Source organism: Callionymus lyra, chromosome 8, assembly GCF_982586985.1.
Source record: "Callionymus lyra chromosome 8, fCalLyr1.hap1.1, whole genome shotgun sequence".
Classification (NCBI taxonomy): domain Eukaryota; kingdom Metazoa; phylum Chordata; class Actinopteri; order Syngnathiformes; family Callionymidae; genus Callionymus; species Callionymus lyra.
In genome coordinates this window covers 17,862,607-17,890,247 of record NC_141825.1, presented here as the reverse complement: position 1 = coordinate 17,890,247, position 27,641 = coordinate 17,862,607, and the positions used below count along the sequence as shown (strand labels likewise).

The window sequence follows — 27,641 nt, the reverse complement described above, 5'->3', positions numbered from 1 at the left end:
CTCTCTTTAAACCGTTGCTCTTGTTCTTTACTTAAGGTTTCCGCTGCAAGATACACAGAAGGCAATAAATGTTTTAATTAAAAGCCATTATAGTTAACGATTTTAATGCAGAAGATGAAGTAGATTTAAGAATAAAAGATAAAACATCCTGGTCCAGCAGGAGCCAAACACTACCTCACACAAAGGGTGATTAATTGAAATAATTGTACTCTTTTTTTTTCGTCTACCTGACACACAAGCGCAGATTCCTTCGACTATAGAAATGTGGCGGTGCAGGATGTGCCTCATTAAACCACACATAAATACCAAACATATCAATAAAATGATTAGAAATGAAGACGGCGAAATATCCAGGTTCACACTTAATGAAATTAAAAAGTACACGAGCAGTTATATCTGCTGGCTCTCGTACAGTAATTGGACTCATGGGAAGTTGCTTCACGTGTTTAAAGAGGCAGAGGGAGTTCACAGTGTGTGCTGTCTCATCATATCCATAGACTCGTGATCAACCTTAACCTTGTAAGTGAAGCAGCTTTAAGTTCACATAATTAGGGTGAAAAGGTGCACATCGCACAAGAGAAGTTTTAAAGCTGACTAGATGAATCCTCTTATTGATTATCATGTTACCTCGAACATGTTTCGCTGTCGTCATCACCGCTCATGTCAGACCTACAGAACAACCAGTGAGTAGTGATGGGCACGGCAGTTCTTTTGAGTGTACTGAATCACTAGAATCAGTTCATTAAAATGATTCGTTCAAAAGATTCGTTCAGTTCGTTCATTCACCAAATCAATAACTCTGTGCTTATGGAGCTCTGACTGCAATTTCTTCTACTTCCTGAACGCAGCCAAACAATCCGTTACTAGTTTTAATGATTCAGACCCGAGGTTCACGTTCACTGCACTTGAGGGACAATGCAAAAAAGAAAAAGAAAAAAAAAAAGACACCCGGTGCGTCACGGACAAGGACGAGTGACATTCGCGAGGAATTACCGTAATTTCCGGACTATAAGCCGCTACTTTTTTCCCTCGTTCTGGTCCCTGCGGCTTATACAACGGTGCAGCTTTTCTATTATATATTATTATTATTATTATTATATAATATTATTATATTCACCGGAATAGAATCCCCGGATGAGAATCACCGGAATAGAATCACCGGATGAGAATCCCCGGATGAGAATCACCGGAATAGAATCACCGGATGAGAATCACCGGAATAGAATCCCCGGATGAGAATCACCGGAATAGAATCCCCGGATGAGAATCCCCGGATGAGAATCACCGGAATAGAATCCCCGGATGAGAATCACCGGAATAGAATCACCGGAATAGAATCCCCGGATGAGAATCACCGGATGAGAATCACCGGAATAGAATCCCCGGATGAGAATCACCGGAATAGAATCACCGGAATAGAATCCCCGGATGAGAATCACCGGAATAGAATCCCCGGATGAGAATCCCCGGATGAGAATCACCGGAATAGAATCACCGGATGAGAATCACCGGAATAGAATCCCCGGATGAGAATCCCCGGATGAGAATCACCGGAATAGAATCCCCGGATGAGAATCCCCGGATGAGAATCACCGGAATAGAATCACCGGATGAGAATCACCGGAATAGAATCCCCGGATGAGAATCCCCGGATGAGAATCACCGGAATAGAATCACCGGATGAGAATCACCGGAATAGAATCCCCGGATGAGAATCACCGGAATAGAATCACCGGATGAGAATCACCGGAACAGAATCCCCGGATGAGAATCCCCGGATGAGAATCCCCGGATGAGAATCCCTGGATGAGAATCACCGGAATAGAATCACCGGAATAGAATCCCCGGATGAGAATCCCCGGATGAGAATCCCCGGATGAGAATCCCCGGATGAGAATCCCTGGATGAGAATCACCGGAATAGAATCACCGGAATAGAATCACCGGAATAGAATCCCCGGATGAGAATCACCGGAATAGAATCCCCGGATGAGAATCACCGGAATAGAATCCCCGGATGAGAATCCCCGGATGAGAATCACCGGAATAGAATCCCCGGATGAGAATCACCGGAATAGAATCACCGGATGAGAATCACCGGAATAGAATCCCCGGATGAGAATCACCGGAATAGAATCACCGGAATAGAATCCCCGGATGAGAATCACCGGAATAGAATCCCCGGATGAGAATCCCCGGATGAGAATCACCGGAATAGAATCACCGGATGAGAATCACCGGAATAGAATCCCCGGATGAGAATCCCCGGATGAGAATCACCGGAATAGAATCCCCGGATGAGAATCCCCGGATGAGAATCACCGGAATAGAATCACCGGATGAGAATCACCGGAATAGAATCCCCGGATGAGAATCCCCGGATGAGAATCACCGGAATAGAATCACCGGATGAGAATCACCGGAATAGAATCCCCGGATGAGAATCACCGGAATAGAATCACCGGATGAGAATCACCGGAACAGAATCCCCGGATGAGAATCCCCGGATGAGAATCCCCGGATGAGAATCCCTGGATGAGAATCACCGGAATAGAATCACCGGATGAGAATCACCGGAATAGAATCCCCGGATGAGAATCACCGGAATAGAATCACCGGAATAGAATCACCGGATGAGAATCACCGGAATAGAATCCCCGGATGAGAATCCCCGGATGAGAATCACCGGAATAGAATCACCGGATGAGAATCACCGGAATAGAATCCCCGGATGAGAATCACCGGAATAGAATCACCGGATGAGAATCACCGGATGAGAATCACCGGAACAGAATCCCCGGATGAGAATCCCCGGATGAGAATCCCCGGATGAGAATCCCTGGATGAGAATCACCGGAATAGAATCACCGGATGAGAATCACCGGATGAGAATCACCGGAATAGAATCCCCGGATGAGAATCACCGGAATAGAATCACCGGATGAGAATCACCGGATGAGAATCACCGGAATAGAATCACCGGATGAGAATCACCGGAATAGAATCCCCGGATGAGAATCCCCGGATGAGAATCCCTGGATGAGAATCACCGGAATAGAATCCCCGGATGAGAATCCCCGGATGAGAATCACCGGAATAGAATCACCGGATGAGAATCCCTGGATGAGAATCACCGGATGAGAATCCCTGGATGAGAATCACCGGAATAGAATCACCGGATGAGAATCACCGGATGAGAATCCCCGGATGAGAATCCCCGGATGAGAATCCCCGGATGAGAATCCCTGGATGAGAATCACTGGAATAGAATCACCGGATGAGAATCACCGGAATAGAATCACCGGATGAGAATCCCCGGATGAGAATCCCCGGATGAGAATCACCGGAATAGAATCCCCGGATGAGAATCCCCGGATGAGAATCACCGGAATAGAATCCCCGGATGAGAATCACCGGAATAGAATCACCGGATGAGAATCCTCGTTCAGTCAAAATAAAACAAAAATAATAATAATAATAATAATAAAATGTAATATAAAATGCAATCAAAAATAAATTAAAAAAGGCCTCGTTTAAGTAAAAACAAATATTAAAATAAGAATTCCTTTAAAACTAAATGTTCTGTAGCGGAGTCCCTCTCTCCCTCCTCAGCCCCTCCCCCCGCACCCACGAGTAGCTGCGTCGTTTGCTGACGCCGAGGATTCAGCGAGTCATAGAATCATAGAATTATCATCATCATATCATGATAATCATCATCATAGAATCCTCCCACCAGCACGATCGCGGCTGAGTGAGTTCAACTGAACTGAGAAAGGAACGAATCACTTCACGAATCGTTCGCGAACGACACAACACTACCAGTGAGTCGGAGTCATGTGATGCACGGCTTTGAACTTAAATACACAATATTTTGATTTAATATTTTACTTAAATACATAAACAAAATATCGTACTAATGGGTTTCTGCAAATTACCCAATTGACTACCTTGTTAACCAATAGTTATAATCAAGTTTCTTATCCTACTTTTTTTTTGTTTGCAAATTGCATTTCTGTGACATATTTGTTTTCCAGTGAGTTTTGTTCTTCTAGTGCTAGAGTTGTTGGGGTGAAACCAATGGCCAGTCACACCCTGAGGTGGACACTTGCTGGTGCAGTGAATTATGGTTATAAATAAATACATTTATAACAGCTCCTTATTAAATCTTCGCTTTTAATATCTTAACATCACTGCAATCATTAAAGGGGTGTTAAAATAAGACAAGAAATGAACTTCACTTTAATTTATTATAATGATTTGGTGTACTTTTGTCTGAGGAGGTGTTAAAATGTGATAAACTAAATCAAATGGTAAAGTAAAAGTAGACAAACGTATACAGGGAATGAAACGCTATTGTCATGCAAATGCATAACGGAAACACAGGTCAGTCAAGGTTCTCATTTGGAATAGTGAGTAAAAATCAATTAACTTTTTTATTGAAAACAATAAAAAGAGACAAATTTAATTAAATCTATTTTTAACAGTGTGTTAAAAGAGGCCAACCAGGAGCTGTCAAAGTGCCACAATAGCTCTCAATTGAATTATGCAATCTTAACTACATGGTATACTATACCATTTTATTTAGACAGTTTTCCACTATAAATTAGTTTAAATGTTAACATTAAAACAATCCATCTGAAAACCACAGGACGAGAGAAGCAACTGCAGCAGTACACAACCCTGTTTAACGGTTGAACTTTTATGATTTCCCCCAAATTACCGGAGAGTTTCTGAGGCATCCAATGACTTAATGAGTAATTAATGATGGCAATTGCAATAAATAGTCGTAGTACCATGTGCCATTAATTGTGTAATTGATTCTAAAGACTTTTAAAGTGGTGTGGAATGACTTCACGTTGGCCCCTCAGTGGAGTGAACTGAATAATAAATGAGTAATAAGGTTAAACTTAATGTCATTTATTTTAAAAGGCAAATCATTTGTTGATTTTAGTGTCTCTTGAATTGATATTGGACCTCTATTGTATCATCAGTATGTTTCTGTTTGTACAAACCTCTTTTTATTAATTTCAATGAAAATATGACTTGAACTATGCACTATTTCAAATATTATTTAATTATTCTATTTATAACATATTAGCACTATTTCTAACTTATTTGTATTTATACTTTATATACATCAATTATTATATGCAATATTTATAATGTTATTTATTTATTCTGTTTATACTATATTGCACTATTTTTAACTTATTAATAGTTATAGTTTTTATATATACTCTCTGCTTTGTTTTTAACGGTTGCCAACCGGTTTTCTCTGCTGTGTTTTCTGTGCAATGACAATAAAAGAAAGTCTAAATGTTTACATTAGAAAATGTGCTTAAGCCCTGCCCACTAGAAACGCTTTGTTTTTCTGGAGATTAAATCTTGTTTGCCATAACCATACCCACTCTGCTGTCATTGGTCAAGCATTTTGGTTTGTCACCACGAATCATCAATCCCGGAAGTGTCAACCTCCAAGGGACTTATTGTTATAAATAAAGCAGGGAGCGATTAGAGCTGGCTGGAGGAGTGAAGTCTTCATTATTTCATAATGGACTCCGCTCTTGTAACCCCTCATTTGCTGAGATTTTAGATGGGGGAGAACTTTCTAAAGTAATAAGTTCAAAACATTGCTGGGAGATGAGGGACTTACTGCATCTTGGAGAGGAAGACTTAAACATTTAAACTTTAATTTAATTTAATTTAACTTAAACTGGTGATTGCTCCTGATGATAAGGTTCCAGGGTTGAGTCAGTACTTGGGTGACTTAGGTCAGTCTATCAAACTGAGCCTGAGAAACCTGGGTGTTGTATTTGATAAAGACATGTCTCTTGTTCGACACTGCAGAAAACTGACCAGAAACTGTTTCCTTCAACTGTCTCGCCTGCAGTTGATTCAGAACTCTGCAGCTAGATTTCTGACCCGCTCAAGTAGAAGAACTCACATTTCTCCGGTCCTTAAAACTCTTCACTGGCTTCCAGTTTCTTTCAGGATCAACTTTAAAATTCTGGTTCTTACTTTCAGATCTATTCATGGTCAGGCTCCTCCTTACATCACTGATCTTACACCCCAGCTCAGGCTCTGAGGTCTGTGGATCAGAATCTACTTATGGTTCCACGCACACGGCTCAGGACCAGAGGAGAGAAATCTTTTCGGGCTGTTGCTCCTAAGCTTTGGAACAATCTTCCTCTCTCTTTGCGCTTGATGGAGTCTACTGACTCCTTTAGAAATAGAATAATAATATATAATAAAATAATAAAATAGAAACATCTTAAGACGTTTCTATTTGTTCAGGCTTTTCCTTGAATTTCTCGAACTCCTGTGTTGTTCTCAGTATTATCTTGATCTTTAAAGTATGTACTTTTTTGAGTATTGTTTTGATTGTTTAAGCGCTTTGTGACCCTGGTCTCGAAAAGCGCTATATAAATAAATATTACTTACTTACTTACTTACTTCTTGGTGGAGTTTGTATTTTCTCCCTGTGCTTGCATAAGGTTACTCCGGATTCTCCGGTATGTTTTGGACTGTTCCGACTACCTTTCACCGCTTCATCGATCGCTACCCTAGAAGTTTCATAAAGTACAAGACTTCAGCAGCAATCGATGCCCAAGTGCAAGACGAAGTGATTACTCGTCGTTTTTGTTCGTCGCCTCTAATTGAGCAAATCGACCTTCTTTACATATTCGGTCCATGGAATATAGCTGCCTGCCCTCGCTGGACCTCAAGGTTAATGAGGGTGTATAATGAGAGAACTCGTGGTCTACGGGGACTTGACCACAGGTCGCCGGGGGGGGTGTTGTACCTCATGCCTTTGGTGGACTGGTTCTGGAGGTTCTTCAGCAGCTGAGGGAGTCCAAGCATGGCCTCGAACAGGACGGCGAGGGATCCCAGGGTCTCCACGAACACAACCGAGTCGAGCAGCAGCAGCGTGACGACGGCGCACAGCACGGTGAAGCCGAAGCAGAACAGCAGGTAGTCCTCGAAGGCACTCCACTGCCAGAAGTAGCGAACGTCCCAATCTGGAGGAGGAGACAGATGTTCAGGCTCAAATCAGGGCTTTGGTGAACTTTTATATTTGGGTGAGTTAGCAGATCTTTTGTGACGGTGATAAAAAATGAGAGCTGGAAATAAAGATGAAGTGCTGGACAGAGCGTTTCATCCCAGGATGCTTGGTAATTCTGCCGAGACAGCACTCTTAAATCAATAGTGTGCAGATGCATAAGTGAATGGAACAAAGACAAATGAGTAGCTAAGAAGCCTTTACATTTCTATTACTTTAGAAGCACCTGACCTTCGCGGGGGCCAGCTTTCACATCTAGAGAGTGTATTACCTTGGCTTTAAATCCACCTCTTTGCTGATACAAGGCAATTCATCATTTGGCGGCTTTTTAGACTAAAAAGATGAAAGACCACAGCTGTTTAAAGTGCTTACTTGCTTTTAGAGTAATAATGGAATGTGTTTAAGACACCAACATGTAGTTATTGGATTATAAAAGGGCAAACATTAGGTCAGTTTTAATGAAGGAATGATAGAAAAGCTTTTAGAGCCATGTTTTTAGAACAGGTGGGGCTGATTATACTTCCAGTAGGGTAACATTGCACTATGGATAAGCCTTTAAGGGTAATTAAATAGTATTCATGACATTGTTATTTTAAAAGCCCAAAAAGTAACATTTATGTATAATAATACAGGGGTAAGAATACGATATTTTGTGATACTGTAGGAACGAGGATATAGTTGTAGTATTGTCGAGTACTTGACTCTTGTGTTTACAGAACATGTGACTCTTAAAGAAGTCATAACTGCTTCTACCATTTTTTTAAACTAAAAAATGTCCAAGAATCAGCTTTAAAAGCTGCTGGAGTCAACTGTATCCTCTAGTCCTCAGTCACTGCAGGGGGCTCACAGGTTTTCATTCTTCCTTTAACTGGGAAGGACATAATAACTGCTGACATCTAGCTGCTGAAAGTTTGATTGCAACACAAAAACTAATAAACGTCAGGTAAATTTGCGGTGAGATAATAGTAAATAAAACTGTAAAAATGTGTTCTGATATTTTAAAACACCCCTATTTTTTACATTAATATTTTCTATTTTAAAGAAATCATCAAAACAAAAAATGTGCTTTAACAATGATAATAAAAACATAGATTTGATATAAAATATACTTATTTTAAATATGATTTAAAAACATAAAACTTTCCTATTTAAAACATACAGATTTATTTATTTTGTTACTCGTTTACGGTTTTAAGTCCATATTACTGTGTTTTACATACATGTGCTTGATAATGCTTCTTTTTCAATAATAACTGTGTTAGTCATGTGACAAGGAACTGGCTTATCAAATCCATTTTTAACAGAAAAATCAAAGTTCACGATGAACCGGGGTAAAAACACCTCAAAAAAGAACACTCTGCTCCACATGGAGCTAGATGGTTGGTACGGAAACATTAGAGAGATATCTTTTTAAGAGGGTTTTAAGGACGACTCATTGCTAATGCACGACCACGGAGAACAGGAAAGCTGCTGACATCAGCAAAGGAGGATTGATGACAAAATAAGAGCAAAATAATTAGTGACGACGTTAAGCTAGTGTTACTTTTCGTCGCTTCACTACACTGGCAGCACTTGGAGAGACGTCTCATATGCAGAAGCAAACAAAAGCATTTGAGTGAGTTTCTCTGCATTTCCTTTAACCCTTGTGTTGTCTCCGGGTCAAAGTGACCTGGTGGCCCCAAAACAAATGTGCATTTGGTATCCCTTGTGTTTTTCTCTGGGTCAAGGTGAACGACTTCCACCATTGCGTATGTATTTCTGGTAGCCAGAGTCAACACAAAGGTTATGGGAGAACATTAGAAAAAAATATTTTCGCCTCACACTTCCTGGTATTAGTTGATCAGGAAATAATTAGCTATATAAAGTACAGGGAAAATACATAAAAAATACTAATATTCTTGCAATTATTCTGGTTATTTGAGCAAACTCCAGGATCAGCTATATCTGCAGAGTATTGCAAACCATTTTATGAATTTATTTTTTCTTAAAAATATTGTTATTTTAATGAAATAAATAAGATAATTCTACATTTTTCTGTATTTACTCCCTTATTAACAGTACAATGGATTTGTTACCAACGATAAGATAATACCAATGACTTTTAAGATGCTGTTACTCAAAAAAGTTTATTCAAGCAAGTTTCAAGTCAAATTTGAAACAGGCATTCTCTTCTTGGCAAAGAGTGTCAGAAGTAATGCAAGTAATGTGAGGCAATCCATTCTTACGGATTGCCTCACATTACCCCAGGAGGAAACTTCACGAGCCCAAGAGACAGGGAAGCGTGAGGATTAGGGTCCTTTGAGGATGAAGTATGGATCGTGGCGCTTGAAGGACATCTGATTAAATGAAGCGCAAAGGTTTGGCAACCAGGGAGGAATAAGGATAATGTGAATGATTGATTCAGAGGAAGGACCCACGAGGAATGATTGAGAGAGACCCACGAGATAGTGACACACGCCACATATATGCTGGTATAATGTATAAGGTGCACGAGATGTCACGTAACCTAAATGGTCGCTAGTTGCGATGTCATTAAGATCCTCCCAAACACAAGCCCACTCAGATGTCAAGAAGAGTTCACAAAGACATGTCCGTGGCAAACTGAAGGCGACAGATGACTTTATTAACAGAAGGAACAAAAGGCCAAGCGTGTCACGAAACATCTCAGAGACAGAATGGCGGATGAAGAGCGGCTTTATGAATGTTTTTTTCCTTTTTTTTTTACGTTCCATTGCTGACCTTTTTAAGCAAAATAATGTTTCAAAAAAATTTCTTGAAAAAACTTGAATTTGACTATTTATTTGCTTCTCAAAGGTTTTTTAAAGAGTCAATCTTTGAGGCCTGCTTGTGTATAAACTCCCTCAATGAGTCTCTAGTTTATCCCTCTTTTCAAAGAGCTCATCCCTTCCCACTCCTCGTCACGTAGACAAAGACAACGAAGTCCTCTCCTGTTGTCCTCCGACAGAGAAATCCAATCTATAAAAAAGGCAATTCAGGCACTTGCCCCAGATCCCCCCCCGGTCCATATTTCATTTCATCGCTCACTTATTCTGCTCGGTGTGTTTACTGGCCAAATCTAATTACCAGGAGAAGTATAATGAAGGCGCGACGCTCTGCATCATTCATGAAGTCATCCATTTATGTCAAAACCATCAAACCGAGTCCCTTATCTGACCGCCTCTCTCTATCTGATCAGTTTTTCTTTTGCGATAAGATGAACTCAACTCACGGGCAGAAGGTGAGTTAACCTGAGAAGGACAGTTTTGCATTCGGTTGAAAGATAAATGTACTGACGCCCAACAGTCTTTACCTGGTCCACCAGATGCACATCTGACCACCTTGATGAGGAGGATGGATTATAAGCCGCTAGTTTAAAACATGGCGGCCAAATCGTTGCATTATCCGCCCATGCTTAGGACATAAAGAAAACGAGAAAACTGACTCAAAGTAGACTTTGAAGTGTTTAGTCAAAAGATAAAATGTCTTCAATCTACCACTAGAACATCAATACTACCATAAATAAGGCTTAAGGATACATTAGAATTTCTGTGACCTTCAAACTGGGATGGCTTTCATAGAGGTTTTTTACTGATACCTGGTTTGAAACCGGTACTTTCGCAAAACGCTGTTGATGCTTAAACAGTGCTAAAGGAATGAATGCAATGTATGTGTTTTTGAATATTGATCATGTTTACAGTTATGTTTGGTCAGAATTGTATTTGCAGTTTAGTATGTGCGTGACAATGTAGGTGGGCTTCGTCAGGCGATTTCCAGATACGTGTAAAGGTTAAAAACCAAGGAAAAAATAAATAAATTTAAATACAGGTTGATTTAAGACAAAAACATTAACTTAAGATAATGACACCAAAAGATGGCAGTCTCTGCACGATTTTCTTGGTTTTTTACAACTGTTCTAATTAAACATTGCATCATTTTTAGACTGTTTTCGCCACCTACTGACCTCTTAACAACATGACACTGCTTCATGAAGCATCAGCCCATCACTACCAGTATTAGTACCTACCCCTACTTAAAACACGTAAGCAATTTATAGTAAGAATATTCAATCCGTTTTAATTAGGCTTAGTCAAAACTCGATAATAAATAGTTTTATCCATGAACAATACTCTCTTTTAAAAAGCACTGATACTTACTGAATATAAAAGGCACCACTACAGATAATACTTCAGATAACAAGAAGTCTTATAATTATATGTTCAGTGTAGAACCTCAAAAACAATTTCCCATTGGTTATTGTTAATTTTATATCAATATATTTTTGCAGTACCTCAGACCTGAAACTTTTTAATCATAATATCAGTTTCTGTTACCCTTTTTATTCTAAATATTATTTATTCTAAATATTTAATATGGGGCGTTGTTAAATATGACATGTTGTAACAGGGGTTACTTTTGAATTATTCTGGTTAGTAATATATTTTTAAATTTGGGGTTCTTTTTGTTTTATCAGTGTGGCATCAAAAACGGTATTATGTATCAAATATTTTAATTAGTATCAGTATTGAGCTGAATACATAAAAGCATTGTGACAACCCTAGTTCTAATACATTCTCGGAATTCTCTCCAAGATTATTCCAAAAATATTACTTTATTATTTTATTTATTTATTATTATGTGATTTTCTAAATACACTTTTTAAACCAATTTGTTCTCTTATTGTAAACAGTCCTTTGACCAAATACAAAATAGTGTGTACGTGTTGAGTCACAGATCAATTCAAGAGTACTTTCGATATAGCCTAGTGAATGAACACCAAAGAGAAAATCCAAGGCATGACGCTTGTTTTCGAAGGATTTAATTTAATTCAAGTAATGTTTACATACCATTTAAGTTTCTTTTTTATAATTGGCTTCTTTTAATTAAAGCATATACACACGTGTGGCAGCAACACAGTGTCTACTGGGCTTTGGACAAATGTGGTCGATGACTAGCGGTCTTACCGCAATTGAAACGATTTAAGGACCGATCGGCTCATGGGGGATCGGGTGGTTAAATCATTGCAACACTTCCTGAGAGACCCCGAGGCAGCAACATCACACATTTATCTTAATTCTGCCAATTTCCAATGCAAAGTATTTTAATTGCGTTAGTCGCAGCGACTTTCTTGTTTCTCTGGTTGATGTCTCTGAAGAAGATGTTTATTTACTGTGATTTATTTACAAATTAAGATATGATTATACCTGTGATTTCTTTAAAAAATAAGATATGATTGTAACTGTGATTTATTTTCAAATTAAGATATGATTATAACTGTGATTTATTTTCAAATTAAGATATGATTATACCTGTGATTTATTTACAAATTAAGATATGATTATACCTGTGATTTCTTTAAAAATTAAGATATGATTGTAACTGTGATTTCTTTACAAATTAAGATATGATTATAACTGTGATTGATTTTCAAATTAAGATATGATTATACCTGTGATTTATTTACAAATTAAGATATGATTATACCTGTGATTTCTTTAAAAATTAAGATATGATTGTAACTGTGATTTATTTACAAATTAAGATATGATTATAACTGTGATTTATTTTCAAATTAAGATATGATTATACCTGTGATTTCTTTAAAAATTAAGATATGATTATACCTGTGATTTATTTTCAAATTAAGATATGATTATACCTGTGATTTCTTTAAAAATTAAGATATGATTGTAACTGTGATTTATTTACAAATTAAGATATGATTATACCTGTGATTTCTTTAAAAATTAAGATATGATTATACCTGTGATTTCTTTAAAAAATAAGATATGATTGTAACTGTGATTTATTTTCAAATTAAGATATGATTATAACTGTGATTTATTTTCAAATTAAGATATGATTATACCTGTGATTTATTTACAAATTAAGATATGATTATACCTGTGATTTCTTTAAAAATTAAGATATGATTGTAACTGTGATTTCTTTACAAATTAAGATATGATTATAACTGTGATTGATTTTCAAATTAAGATATGATTATACCTGTGATTTATTTACAAATTAAGATATGATTATACCTGTGATTTCTTTAAAAATTAAGATATGATTGTAACTGTGATTTATTTACAAATTAAGATATGATTATAACTGTGATTTATTTTCAAATTAAGATATGATTATACCTGTGATTTCTTTAAAAATTAAGATATGATTATACCTGTGATTTATTTTCAAATTAAGATATGATTATACCTGTGATTTCTTTAAAAATTAAGATATGATTGTAACTGTGATTTATTTACAAATTAAGATATGATTATACCTGTGATTTCTTTAAAAATTAAGATATGATTATACCTGTGATTTATTTTCAAATTAAGATATGATTATACCTGTGATTTCTTTAAAAATTAAGATATGATTGTAACTGTGATTTATTTTCAAATTAAGATATGATTACAACTGTGATTTCTTTACAAATTAAGATATGATTATACCTGTGATTTATTTTCAAATTAAGATATGATTATACCTGTGATTTCTTTAAAAATTAAGATATGATTGTAATTGTGATTTATTTTCAAATTAAGATATGATTATAACTGTGATTTATTTTCAAATTAAGATATGATTATACCTGTGATTTCTTTAAAAATTAAGATATGATTATACCTGTGATTTATTTTCAAATTAAGATATGATTATACATGTGATTTCTTTAAAAATTAAGATATGATTGTAACTGTGATTTATTTACAAATTAAGATATGATTATACCTGTGATTTCTTTAAAAATTAAGATATGATTATACCTGTGATTTATTTTCAAATTAAGATATGATTATACCTGTGATTTCTTTAAAAATTAAGATATGATTGTAACTGTGATTTATTTTCAAATTAAGATATGATTACAACTGTGATTTCTTTACAAATTAAGATATGATTATACCTGTGATTTATTTTCAAATTAAGATATGATTATACCTGTGATTTCTTTAAAAATTAAGATATGATTGTAATTGTGATTTATTTTCAAATTAAGATATGATTATAACTGTGATTTATTTTCAAATTAAGATATGATTATACCTGTGATTTCTTTAAAAATTAAGATATGATTATACCTGTGATTTATTTTCAAATTAAGATATGATTATACCTGTGATTTCTTTAAAAATTAAGATATGATTGTAATTGTGATTTATTTTCAAATTAAGATATGATTATAACTGTGATTTATTTTCAAATTAAGATATGATTATACCTGTGATTTCTTTAAAAATTAAGATATGATTATACCTGTGATTTATTTTCAAATTAAGATATGATTATACCTGTGATTTCTTTAAAAATTAAGATATGATTGTAACTGTGATTTATTTACAAATTAAGATATGATTATACCTGTGATTTCTTTAAAAATTAAGATATGATTATACCTGTGATTTATTTTCAAATTAAGATATGATTATACCTGTGATTTCTTTAAAAATTAAGATATGATTGTAACTGTGATTTATTTTCAAATTAAGATATGATTACAACTGTGATTTCTTTACAACTACTTCTATCAATATTTTGAAGTTAATGGGGGCGGGACTATATAAGCTTCAAGCTTCTCCCACCGTTTTGCATGTAATATGCATGTAATATATGAACTATGATGAAATGATAAATTGTGATCCAAACTGTCATGCCCAAAATAAATGATTCATTCATTAACTTATATCAACGGAATCGGCTTTAGAAAAATAAAATAAAATAACATACGATTTAATAACATGTTTTCATTTTATCTGACATGCCTGGTACAAGTTGGATGAGACACTCGGAAAATTTTTTAGCCTTCTAATGATCTTGTTAAATTTTTCATTTAGCTAAATGTCATAATTACTCAACATTGTATGTAGAGTACTTTAAAGCATGTCAAGGGAAACATTAAAGAAAGAAAGAAGAATCATAATGAATCAATCAATCTTCAAAGAAGACTTTCAGTCATCATTTAACACATAATAATTGGTGTGTTTGATCTCATTGTATTTCAAGAGATTCCTGAACATTTGACAACCATTCCACATGCAGTTTAAAGATGAAATAGATGACCTGCTGATGGATTTACAGCGCGAATCAAACAGAGAGACCTTGAGAGAAAGCTTTAGTCAGTCGGCCAGACACACACTCTACTTATTTCCCAGTCGGCCTTGCAAAGAGTTAAGAGCGAGAGTTGAAAGAGGAGACGAGGATAGAAGTAGACAGCCTGAGAGCTTCGTAATGTTTTGAGTCAGCATTCTGAGACGGCGGGCCGAACCACTCAGATCTGTGTCTGCTCACTGTACTTCAAGATGTGCGAGCGTTGCTGTTTGACATCTTTTGACATGTAAGGTTAGATTCCCAGCTCAAGGTTCACTGGTATGATTGGTTCAAAAAGGTTCTGCTTCTCGTCAGATCACCTAGCAAAAGTACATTTACAGTGGATGCAGCCAATATTCTCATTTAATACTTCAATATTTAACACTTATGCCTTTTAACAGCAGATTATTTGGTGATATTGTATCAAGTGCAAATTTCATTTACTTGCTTACAGTGTAGGAATGGAAAGAGTCCAGCGAAAATAATTTGTCTTTGCTTCAACCTGACTTATGATTGTTTTTTAAATATCCTTATGAGTTCATAAAACTTTAAATTAAGGATTTGAGAAGATGACAAGGAAGTGACCTAAAAAAAAGCAGAAAAGTTCAGACGTTTCTATTTGTTCAGGCTTTTCCTTGATTTTCTGGAACTCTTGTGTTGTTCTCAGTATTATCTTGATTTTTAAAGTGTATATACTTTTTTGAGTATTGTTTTGATTGTTTAAGCGCTTTGTGACCCTGGTCTGGAAAAGCGCTATATAAATAAATATTACTTACTTACTTACTTACTACATTGCTCGGATAAACAAAGATTTTTTTTTAAGCCAATAAAAATGTTTCTTTAGTTGGTAAGTGACCTTAACCCTTGTGTTACCTCTCTAGTTTGATGCATCACTTGTGTTGTTTCTGGGTCAAGGTGAAGGAACCCCTTGTCTTCCATGAATACATATGTAGTGGTGGAGGTCACCTTGACCCACAGGCAACACAAGGATTAAATACTTTCATAAACACGTAAAAAGCTGAATTTTCCGGGTGCAAACTATTTTGATTCACAACAGTAATAGAATGTTGAAATAGTTAGCATTTAAGCTAATATACCATAATAATATTAAATAATAATATACACCTTAACTTACCAGGAACTTCCATTGAATCTATCTGATCTAATATAACAAACATTCTGGGTCATAAATCATCAGGATACTTGCTGAATATGTATTCCCCTTATGTATACTACTTTGGCGTGTATTCTGGGTTCTGAATGTAACGAAGCAAGAATTGACGCCGAAATACCGATATTTAAAAATTGTGAATCAGCACAATACTCTAAAGCCTTCTCAAGATTTTAATGAGGTGTGTGGATCGTTTTTTTTTCACAAGGGGAACTGGCAGATGTATTTGGATGGAATTGAGGGTGTCACAATAGAAGCTTTATTAAACGGGGCCATATTAAACGCTTGGACTCATTTCTGGGGCGATGCAATGCCAAACACCCAAATTGACAATTAAAGCGATCCAAGAGTGGCGGTACACACGCTTTGCAGTCAGCTTGTTTAACAGTGTTGTGCTTGAATCAGCACTTTTGAGTTGTATATGTGTCAAGAACTAATCTCTTGTTTTTAGTTGATAGAACAAGGAGCATGAAAAAAAGTAATCACTTGGTTTATAAAACAAAACAAGCACAACTGATTCCTTGGGGTGCTTATTACGAGAACATTGTCCACTACAGTAAGGGCTTGACAGTGGACGAATAGCATTAAAAAAAACAGGAGAGACAACCTAATTGTGTTTCCCTCGGAGGCTTAAAATGTAAATGTTTATTCAACAAGCAGCAGCCTAGCGGAAAACAATCCAAACGTAAAGCACTGTTTATCTTGTGTGAGGTAATGTGGAATGTTCAGTGACCTAAAAAATGTAAAGATTGTTCGGCTCTAAGGCCAAAAAAGAGCTTTTGAAACCATGACTACAAGACAACCCTGTTTTTTTGTCTATTATTTTTGAACGTGCCTTGACTCTTTTGACTTTGTGACAGAGAAAAAACAGATATGCTCACCATCTAATTCACCTCCGTCCACGGAACCACAACATTCATTTGCATAATGTTACAAGACAGTCATCGAAGTGGAACCAAAACAAGTGCTTGAATATCAACAAGCTAATGGTTTACAAAACCCACGGATCAGAAGACACACATACGAGACGTGTGCAAATGTTTTTACCATTTTCTTGTAAATGTCTTTTCTTCGAATTTCTTTATGCAAAAACAGAGTAGTTTTTATCCTAACTTTTCTTTTTACGATTAACTAAAACATTTTGTATTTGTAAGCAGTTTTTCTGTAGTCCTTTTTGCATTCAATTATCCAACTTTAACAATCATGACGGTAATAAACCATAAGAAAAAAGTTTGCTAGTAAAGAAAGTGGACTAAATAGGTTGAGTATTGATATGCAAATATTACCAAATGATCGATGACCAGTAATATAGACATTAAAATACAAAACAACATAATAAACATTAAACCACTTAATCTTAACTTTATTTAATCTTTCATTAGGAAGAAATATAAATGTTATTACAATAATGCTTATACCATGTTAATTATAAACCTTGACCAGAACTAATAATTATTATTATTTAAGAATATTGGAAGCTTCTTTTTGTTTTAATGAAAACTAGAAACTGTAACCTTAAATGGTATTAAGGGTATCAAAAGTATTAAATAAATTGAGAAAACAGCTCAAATAATCAGACCTTCATCCATCCAGATGTTTGTATGAAGGACAAAAGGAATATTAAATAAAAAAATGAGTATGTTGTTATTCAAAAGTATAAACTGTATTCACTCCAAATACTGGTTAAGAGTTCAGGTTCTTTCACTCCCATACATTTAATTAAATGCACAATATTGACCAGGGAAACCTGCTGGGTGCTGTATGGTATGTAGGATATTATGAATTATTAAAGTGAATTGCAGTATTGATGCTTAAGAACATGTGGGAACCACAGAGGCTCTTACATCAATAATGTAGCAAGTTCTGAGGCTAGTTCTGGCACTAATGGTTGAAAAAGCCAATACTTGTCGGTAAGACGCGTCTGAGAACGTTCAATTAATAGTGACTTCGATATATTTTGGTTTACGAAAATGGGCGATGTTTCTTTAAGTACATCTGCACTGTTGTTTAATAATGCTGACATCATTCTTTTATGTATGCGGAGGAAGAAAAGAGAAAAAAATGAAGATTATTAGAAATATTAGTCAATCATTTATAGCTTTATGGTTAGATCACAAACTAAAGGGCAGCAATACTGTTCATTAATATTTAATAAATGTACATAATGTATATAAAAATCTTCATTTTATCTCGCCATGTAGGATGTTTTGAGGTATTTGTATGCCGACCTTCTTAGTGAAGCATGACTTGTTTGCACCAGAGGATTTCTAGGAGAACGGTTGTTTATTTTAACCTACTGAACCCACCCACAGCAGCAAGAGTGCTCATTAGCTATTAGTTTCCAACCACAGCAATTAACTGGATCTGCATTCAACACAGATATTTCACGTTTGTGAATGAAAGCAAAGGGAAAATTTGCCTACATTTTAGTCTTTTTCTTTTCACCCTCATGTTGCCTGAGGTTTGGGAGTAATTTCAGAGTAATGTCTTTTTGGAGTTCGAGGCGGAAATGTACGTCCATATGACGGTCTCGAATGACCGACTTTTCTACGTCCTTTTCATTCAAAAAGACACACCAAAAAACATCCAAATATCTCCGTACTGCTCAAATGTAATGTCCCTCTTGTAATCTCTTCCTGATGAGGGAAATGGTTCGGAAAAATATTAAATTATTCTACATAAGTCATCAAAGAAGTCTATATTTTAAGTTTGTTTTAAGCCAGTGTAGAAAGTTGACACTGAAGTGTTTTTCCTGTCCATGTAGCATGTTAGCTTCTGCTACAAACAAGCTTCAAATATAGACTTGTTCATTTTTTTTTCAGAACAATTACTAATGTCTAGGCTTCAATACAAGAGGGACATTACACACGAGCAGTATGGTTGTATTTGGAAGTTTTTAAGTGCGTCTTTTTGGACGAGAAGGATGAGGAAAAGTGGGTGCTGTTCGCATCCCCCATTTGGACATACATTTTTGCCTATAACCCAAAAAAGACACAGATTACTCTGAACATAATCCCAACCCATAGTCGACATGAGGGTGAGTGGAAAATGAGTGAAATTTGTATTTTGGGTGAACTATCACTTTAAGAAATCACAGATGAAAGAAGAGAAAGCGACACAAACGCTTCATATAGCTTCTGAAATAGCAAAGATCAACAATAAAGATTTATGGAACACAGTGTAGGAAGGGGTTTGACCTTTATAGGTTAGCGCACCAAACACCGGCAGTTCAAAAGCTTTATTGTGCACACAACAGACAGTTGAGAATCGTATATAAACCCCACTAGTGCCAGCGACTACACACAGGCTTGTTTGTGTAGTCGCTTGGGAAAAAGATGAAGAATGCACTCTTGGCTTCTTAATTCCCTGCTTCGATTTCTTCTTATGACAACCACTTTTGCAGATTGTTGTGCAGCATTACAGAATCAGAGAAATAGTTTTAAATTAAGTCATAATTAGGGCTTTACTTTAAAGACATTGCGTAATGTATTAGTTGATCTCTTACTCAATTATTTCTGCTTGCATATTATATTTTTGTTAATTTTCTTGCTCTTGAGTTGTTTGTGTCAGTCACTCCCTAGTGTGGACACATATGGTTCTGGTATCAATTGAAAAATCCACTTTTCCTGACTCAAATGATTCAAATGTTGAAGTCTTCCTCTCCAAGATGCAGTAAGTCTCTCATTATGACCATGTTTTAAAGTTATTACTTTATAAAGTTCTCCCCTGTCTGAGTTTTTTTTTTTAAGTCAAGATGCCGTGATTTCAAACATCTTTATAGGTCACACATGAAGAATAATCTGCTTTGAGAAAACCATCTGGAGGGTCAAATAAAATAACCCGTTGAGCCAGTTTTTTTTCCCCCCAAGAGTTTGACTCGTGTGCTTAAGACAAAAGAACACTGCAATATTCAGCCACGCTAAAAGGTTACAGGTGACACTTGGGACTAAGTCTTAAATACTGAAGAACACTAATGGTGAACAACTTCATCTATTTAAGCCTGTTATAAACTATCAATGATTTTATGGATTATCAATACATTTCTTGATTAGTTATTTTTAAATTGAATTTTAATTGATGCCATCACAAACTAAAATATATAAACAAACCCCCCACCCTGAGGACCATCAAAATGCAAGCGTTACGTTCCATCTTGATCACTGTGTACATCGACTTTTTGTGATTTGTTTTTTTTAACGACGACTACAATGACATGGAAGAGAGAGCGTGTAGGTGTCACCATGAATGATAGCTTTAATCGTAGAGCTGACTCCACCGGACCATAAAGTCTGTTTCCAAACTATAACCATCGTTTATGTTCTCCTGACTCAAACCTGACGTTTATGTGATGGAAATCTATTATTTCAGTTTGTTCAGTGTAGTATTGACGAAGTTATATCAACAGGTGTCAGGGGGAAAAAATGCAAATGTTGACACTAAGATTTTACAAGTCTTCTGTAGTAAGAGTAGCAAGAACCAGGATGAGAATAAAGGATTGCGTGTAATTGGCTGGTGAAGTCATCCTTTCAGCCATTTCACTGAAGACTGATAATTGGACGAGGCGCTGAGGCTGAACTGTGCTGAGCTGCTCTGACCTTGGCTTTGAGGATGAGAGAAGATGAGAGGATGAAAGTGACGAGGTGATACATGGCTTCAACACAAAAGTCTCCCTAGCACATGCAGGGAAGCCTCAACGGCAAGAGATCAAACAAACAAGCTCTAACAATAAGTGTTTATGTTTGTATCACATCAAACTAGAATTCATCTTCTCCACATGTCCTTCCTTCTTCCAGAGCAATCCCCACAGCTGTGTGAAGGTTATCTGATCAGACAAGACCCGATTCAAGAGTCGTCCGTCGGTCGGCTGGTCCAGATAACACAGACAATTGAGCCATTTATAAGGATTTACTCAGACCGACGCATTATCAATTGAACGCTTTCTTCCAATACAGATAAGCATGTTGATTCTTGAGAGAGCTGGTTCCAGTGTTTGACCACAAATAATACTGTCGAAAAATATATTATCATCAACATATTATCTCCAATTTAAAGAAAGCGGTTCTGTAAAGGGTTAAAATTTCTTCATAGAAATAATAAATCTTGTCTAAATTTCACTTTAACCACTTGAATGTAATCCATCCATCCATTCCTTTTGTCTTTGTCTCAAGTGTACAACAGTCTGTGTTGCCTGTGGCCACGTTTCAGAGTCACCCAATAAGATTGCTATGATTTGGACTGTCCTAGCTCCCAGGGAACACTGTGGATTTGGGAGAAAATAAAATATTGAGACAGAAGAGGCCATCCAGCTAGGACCTCTCTGAAAGGTCAAACCCTTAAATGTTGAAGGAAAAATTGGGTGAGTGCAAAGATACTTTATTTTCTAAAGTTTTGTTCCACCTGGAAGTGTCTAATACAAATCCAGGATGCATAAACAAATGAGTCCACATAACAAAATCAAACGGCAATGACAGTTTGATTTTCTGCTCCAGTGAATCGAAACCTCCATTAAAATCTTAACATGCAACGATTTCATATATTTTAAATGTATTTTTGTTTTCCCTTTCAGGTGTTCAGCAACATTAACTTGAACCTCAGTGACGAATGCACAGATTAAAAGTTTTTTATACACAATAAGAAACCAATGTTATTATCAAGATGAAAAGTCAGCGTGCCCGGATCGGTGGGCGATTGTTATTGTAGCGCTCAAGGTGAGATTCCAATTTAATGAGACCACCTCCATGTGTTGCACAACATCCACGGCTGATCACAGGTTTATTCCTCCGGAATAATAAACTCGTGCTCTGTGATCCGACAAGAACCGCTACAGAAACATAAAGACAGTACATACCTCCTCCACAAACTTCACTAATCCATTTAACAACTTCCTTGTCTCCAGAATTGTGTTAATTAAAAGCACAATAATGTTTCCTAACTGGTTTTGAAACTCAGGCCTATAAGTGAAAAGATAAGATAAAGAAAAATGAATTCATTTCAAACCTGCTCGAATCCAGATGAAACCTAAGAACCGCAATAAAATGTTAAGTAAGTAACTCTAATTACGTTTGTATTTTCTACTCACCCTCATGTCGACTAAGGGATTATCTTCAGAGTAATGTGTGTGTGTGTTTTTGGAGTTACAGACACAAATGTGTTTTTTAAAAAGACACTTAAAAACATCCAAATACCTCCCTCATCTTTGAAAGCCTCGACATTACAAATAGTTCCGAAATAAATTAAAAAAAAAACTACATTTTAAGCTTGTTTGTAGCAGAAGCTAACAAGGCTTACATTCTACACAGACAGGAAACACTGGGAACTAGACGAGCAGTATGGAGATATTTGGATGTTTTTTGGTGCATCTTTTAGGACAAAGAAAATTGAGCATACATTTTTTTACTCTATTTTGCGACAAATAGACCCAGATTTACTAAAATACTTACTACTTAGTCTACATGAGTGTGAGTAGAAACTTAGTTAAACTCTCACTTTAAACATCCATTACTAATCTTATTACCCACCTTCATTTAAAATTTAATTTTTTATACATTGTTAACTTTTTGGGTTTGGCTAACAACAAACATCAATGGCTGAGGGTACTATATGATAGTAAAAAAGGATATAGTTTATTTGAAATACTACATCTGTTCTACATCCTTGGGAACTTTCTGTATTCTCTCTATGAAACCAAGATCCAAGTCTCTAAGGGATACGGTGGGAAGCTTGGCTATTTACGACATTGACAAAAGTCAGTTGTGGTTCCTTTGTGTCCCCTTTTTTGAACCGGGAAAGAGAATCCGGAGCAGACCCAGGAAACATTTGAGAGGAACAGGAACTCATGTATTGACTCAGAAAATGTTGGATAGGGTTTGTGTAGGCGAGCAAAATCTGGTCCTTTTTACTCCGGCCACTACCTCTCCTTCCAGACCTTGGAGAAGCCGAGGAAGCTTGGCCAAAAATTCCAAAACAATAAAAGCATTAAAGGCCTCATGCTGGTTTTTAAGCTCCCTGCAGCATTGAAACAAATACATGCAAGTCATTTATTCTATATTTTATTAATTGGACAAATTGCCAGTGACTGGGAATCACACTAGGACAATTAAATCATCTTTTAAGATATTTTTGGAGAGCCTGGTGGAACCCAGGAGTGCACCAAGCTGGATTTTATCATGGGATCACATTTCTCTAAACACAACGAACGATTAATGAAACATCTTTGAACGTCTAAACAAGCCACAATTCATCGATTCTTCAGTCGTTTATATTGATCTACATTCCATTTCTAGCCAAAATCGTTTAATCATGATGAAAACATTTCAGTCTTTTTTTAGTTCTGTAATTTCATGGTAGGAATATGAAATTCAACTTTGTCCACATGCAAACTAGTCCCAGAGCTCCAGACCTCCCGACAGGATGTCTCCCCACTTGCCACCGCAACACCTCAGAGGCCAGAGCTCCCAACACTTCCCTGTTATCGACCCATGCCAACCCCAGACTGTCTTCTGCTGCTCCACCGCGATCCAGGATGATCTTCCTTTCTCCTGCAGTCAGCGTGGTTGTCATCCCTGGCGTTCCTCTACGGACCCTCTCCTCCCACTCACTCCATCCCTGGTGCTGGTAATTGTGCACACAATGTGTCCAAAGGTATCCACGACCTCATGGGAAATTCACTTCTTTCGGCTGCTTTGAGTACTTTTAGTTTCTTATGTGCTACTTAAAGGTAAGGCAGGAGTTTTTTTTTTCCTTTTATGGTTTTAAAATCACTTTAAAACCTCATCTGCTGCCATTTAAATAAATGCATACGGTACTGTAAACACACCGTTCTACATTTTAAGAAGTCACTCTCTGCCAGGTGAAATAGCCACGTGAAAACTAAACTTCTCATTGATGCTGTGTGGTTTCTGGGGAAAGTTCTGGACAAAAATGTAGCTTGCTCTCAATGTTGTGAAGACTACCTACCCTACCTTTAACCCATTGTAGGTTTGGACCATAATCAGCTGTATAGCAGAATCAAAAGAGCACAATATAAATATATTTGATTAATGGAATAAAAGCACCTTAAAGTAAAGTGACATTAACTAAATATACTTTATTTAATTAATTTGTATCTCCCTTTTTGTACTTCACCATTAGTATTTGTTGTCTTTTGGTATAAATGTTTATGGTTGCTGATATATTTTGAATTAATTATAATGCTTTATTATTTATCATTATTTATAGATTATCTTTTTTTTTTTCATTATTATTATTCATTTTCATTATGACATTACAATTATTTTGTGAGACACTCTACTGGGTCTTTATTTCGTGACCACACATTAATTTAAATCTTTTAATTCATGAATGGCAGTTTACCCTCTTCACATTATCAGCCAGTATAGCTCAAGCCTGTGGTTGGACAATAAATTGGACTGGACAACACACACCAACCACCAGTACAAAAAGACCCAGAGCAGGATGTATTTCCTAAGGAGACTGCGGTCCTTCAACATCTGCAGCAAACTACTGCGGATGTTTTATCAATCTGTAGTCTCCAGCATCCTCTTTTACACCGTGGTATGCTGGGGGGGCAGCATACCCAAGAGGGACTCATCCAGACTGGACAAACTCATCAGGCGGGCAGGCTCTGTGGTCGGCAATAAACTGGACTCTCTGGTGTCGGTGGCAGAGAAGAGGACACTGGACAAACTGATGGTCATCATGGATGACCCCATCCACCCTCTGCACACTGTCATCACCAACCAGAGGAGCCGGTTCACTCAGAGACTGCTGCTCCCCAAGTGTAGGACCAATAGACTGAGAAACTCCTTTGTCTTTCACGCCATCAGGCTGTACAACTCCTCACTTGGGGGGAGGAGGTTGCTTGGGGCTGGAGTCGGAGGGGAAGGAGTCTGACACTTCCACCTCTACAGTGGATAACAACACTCTGACACTTTCACTTACAATAACGTAAAGTCACTTTTTTTATTTTATTTTATTTATATTTTTATTTTGTTTATACTGTCGTTATATTCAGTTACTGTTTTGTTATTTAATGCTATCGTCCTCTTCTGTGTGCTTTTTGGTTTTTCTCTATTCCTTCTGTGCTACTGGAAAACAGAAATTTCCCTGAGAGTGTCATCTCAAAGGGATCAATAAAGTGCAGTCTAAGTCTAAGTCTAAGACTACAGCATATAACACATCACCTCAAGATTCCGGGTTCGAGACCTGTCTAGTTCTTGTTTTTTAAATATTTATTGGGATATATATTCAATATTTAGATATTGTTTTGAGGAATAACTAAAAGGTTTAAAAAAAATATTTTTCTACCATTTCATGTCATAGTTTTTTATTATTATCTTTATTATTCTTTTCGTTATGTCTATGTTTTCATGTTTTTTTTTTAATACGTATAGTTTATGACCCAATATGTGCATGTACTGCTAAAAGAACTAAATGTTCCCACTTTGTAAAGATTAAAGGAATATTATTCAAAGGATATTTCTTAAGCATCTCTTCTTATTTATTAAATGTTTTACTGGCAAATAAAACATCCATTTCTAATGTTTTCGATGGCCCAGAGGTGAATGTGAGTTCGACCTCAAATGAAAATGAGATGATACAACGGCTGCGATAAACAATGTTAGGCAAGGTCAAGCGTTTTCTCAGGTGTGTGTGGGAGAGCGATACCACTGAGCTTATCCTAATGAGCGAGCCGGAGGGTTTTAGGTTCGATTCATTTAGAATCTGATCAAACAGCTGTAGGAGAATCGTTGAGACTGAGCACAAGCAAGTTTCATATATATATATATATATATATATATATATATAATAATGAGCATAAACCTCTCAGGGATCTAGAACTAATACATACTACTTGACATTGGGGAGTCCACGACCTGTGACTTTACCCTTTAAGAGTAATTTGTTCCACAGATTGATACACTTGGTTATGCAAAAACATGGCAGAGTAAAAAAAAAGCTGCCCATTAACCACTAAAAGATGACATTTTGCTGATAATAATTAAGTGTCATGTTGTGACATTTAGACACAATACTTAAAAATATATTTTCAGAAGTATTCCTTTTATGTTTTCCACTCAATGTTGTACAGGAAGCTTAACTTCCCCTTGTACTTTACCCTTTAACATCTATAAAGGAAAGGCAAAGTGTACCACAGCGCGAGAAATAGGAAAAGGTCACGAAAGAAAAGAATGTGTCATAACGGTCGTTCTATAGAGATGAAATACGGGATTCGGGAAGATGTTTAGCTGTCACCTTTACACACATAGATGTGTGTTTACACCATGTTTACATCAATTATTTATTTTATAACATAGTGAGTGATTCGATGAAGATGTAGCCAGACGGCAGACCCTCTGTGTTGTGTAATAAGAGCTGTTTTAGAGATAATAAAATATAATAATAATACACTTATTATCAAAAAGTAAATTTTTCTCAAGTTGACATTAAGCAATCAAACAACTAATTTGGTATAGTGGATCACTGATCACTCCATCCTTACCCCTTGTGTTATCTCAGGGTCAAGTTGTATTTTATCATTAAATGCCTTTTTATTTATAATTATTGTAGTATTTGAATCCTTGTATTATCTCAGGGTCAAGGTGACCCGAAGGCCCGAGAAGAAATGTGTTTGTGGTATCCCTTGTGTGGTCTCTGGGTCAAGGCGAGATAACACAAGGGATACCACAAACACGTTTGTTTTCAAGCCTTCGGGTCACATTGACCCTGAGATAATACGAGGATTAAAATACTACAATAATTATAAATAAAAAAGGCATTTAATGATAAAATACAAGATGAATAAACGTTTTTACTCTTAAAAAGTGCTTGCAAGCAGAAAGAAATGAGATACCATCCCACCTCTGACACCATTTGTCAGGAGGGACAACTTTGGTATTCTTTGTATAAACTGGTTGATTGAACTGATGCCTTGCAATATTTTGGGTCAAGTTTTGTGAGGCCTCATCAATCCATCACTCCTGCATGCATTGTTTGAAACATTAGTTTTGACCAGTTATGTAAGAACAAAAAAAGCGAAATACACACGCCAATGGTAGGAAAAACTGACTGTGAACCTGACTGGAAATAGCTCAGAGTCTCATAGGACCACGAAATAATTGGCCAAAACTCTTTAGTCGGTCCAAAAAGGTAATTACAAATCTTATCTTCCGTTTGGAAATTTGCTGTGACATTCTGCTAAAAGAATATTACAAGCGCAGAGTTAACCCAGAAATTCCTCCCTCAGCGCAGAACCATTTTCCCTCTATTGTTTAAACATTCTTACGAAGTAATCCAATAAGCTTGACTGCTAATG

General features: G+C 36.3%; 1 protein-coding gene across 3 annotated transcripts in view; it reads right to left on the bottom strand.

The window, feature by feature from the left end:
• The window catches only part of LOC148073873 (solute carrier family 66 member 2), a 70,345-nt gene that overhangs the window by 29,990 nt on the left and 12,714 nt on the right, over nucleotides 1-27,641 (bottom strand). For all 3 annotated transcript variants that reach the window (XM_087796843.1, XM_087796845.1, XM_087796844.1), the window contains exon 4: nucleotides 6,802-7,018. In XM_087796843.1, the coding sequence (XP_087652969.1) occupies nucleotides 6,802-7,018 (217 nt within the window). The remainder of the gene's footprint in view (nucleotides 1-6,801; nucleotides 7,019-27,641) is intronic.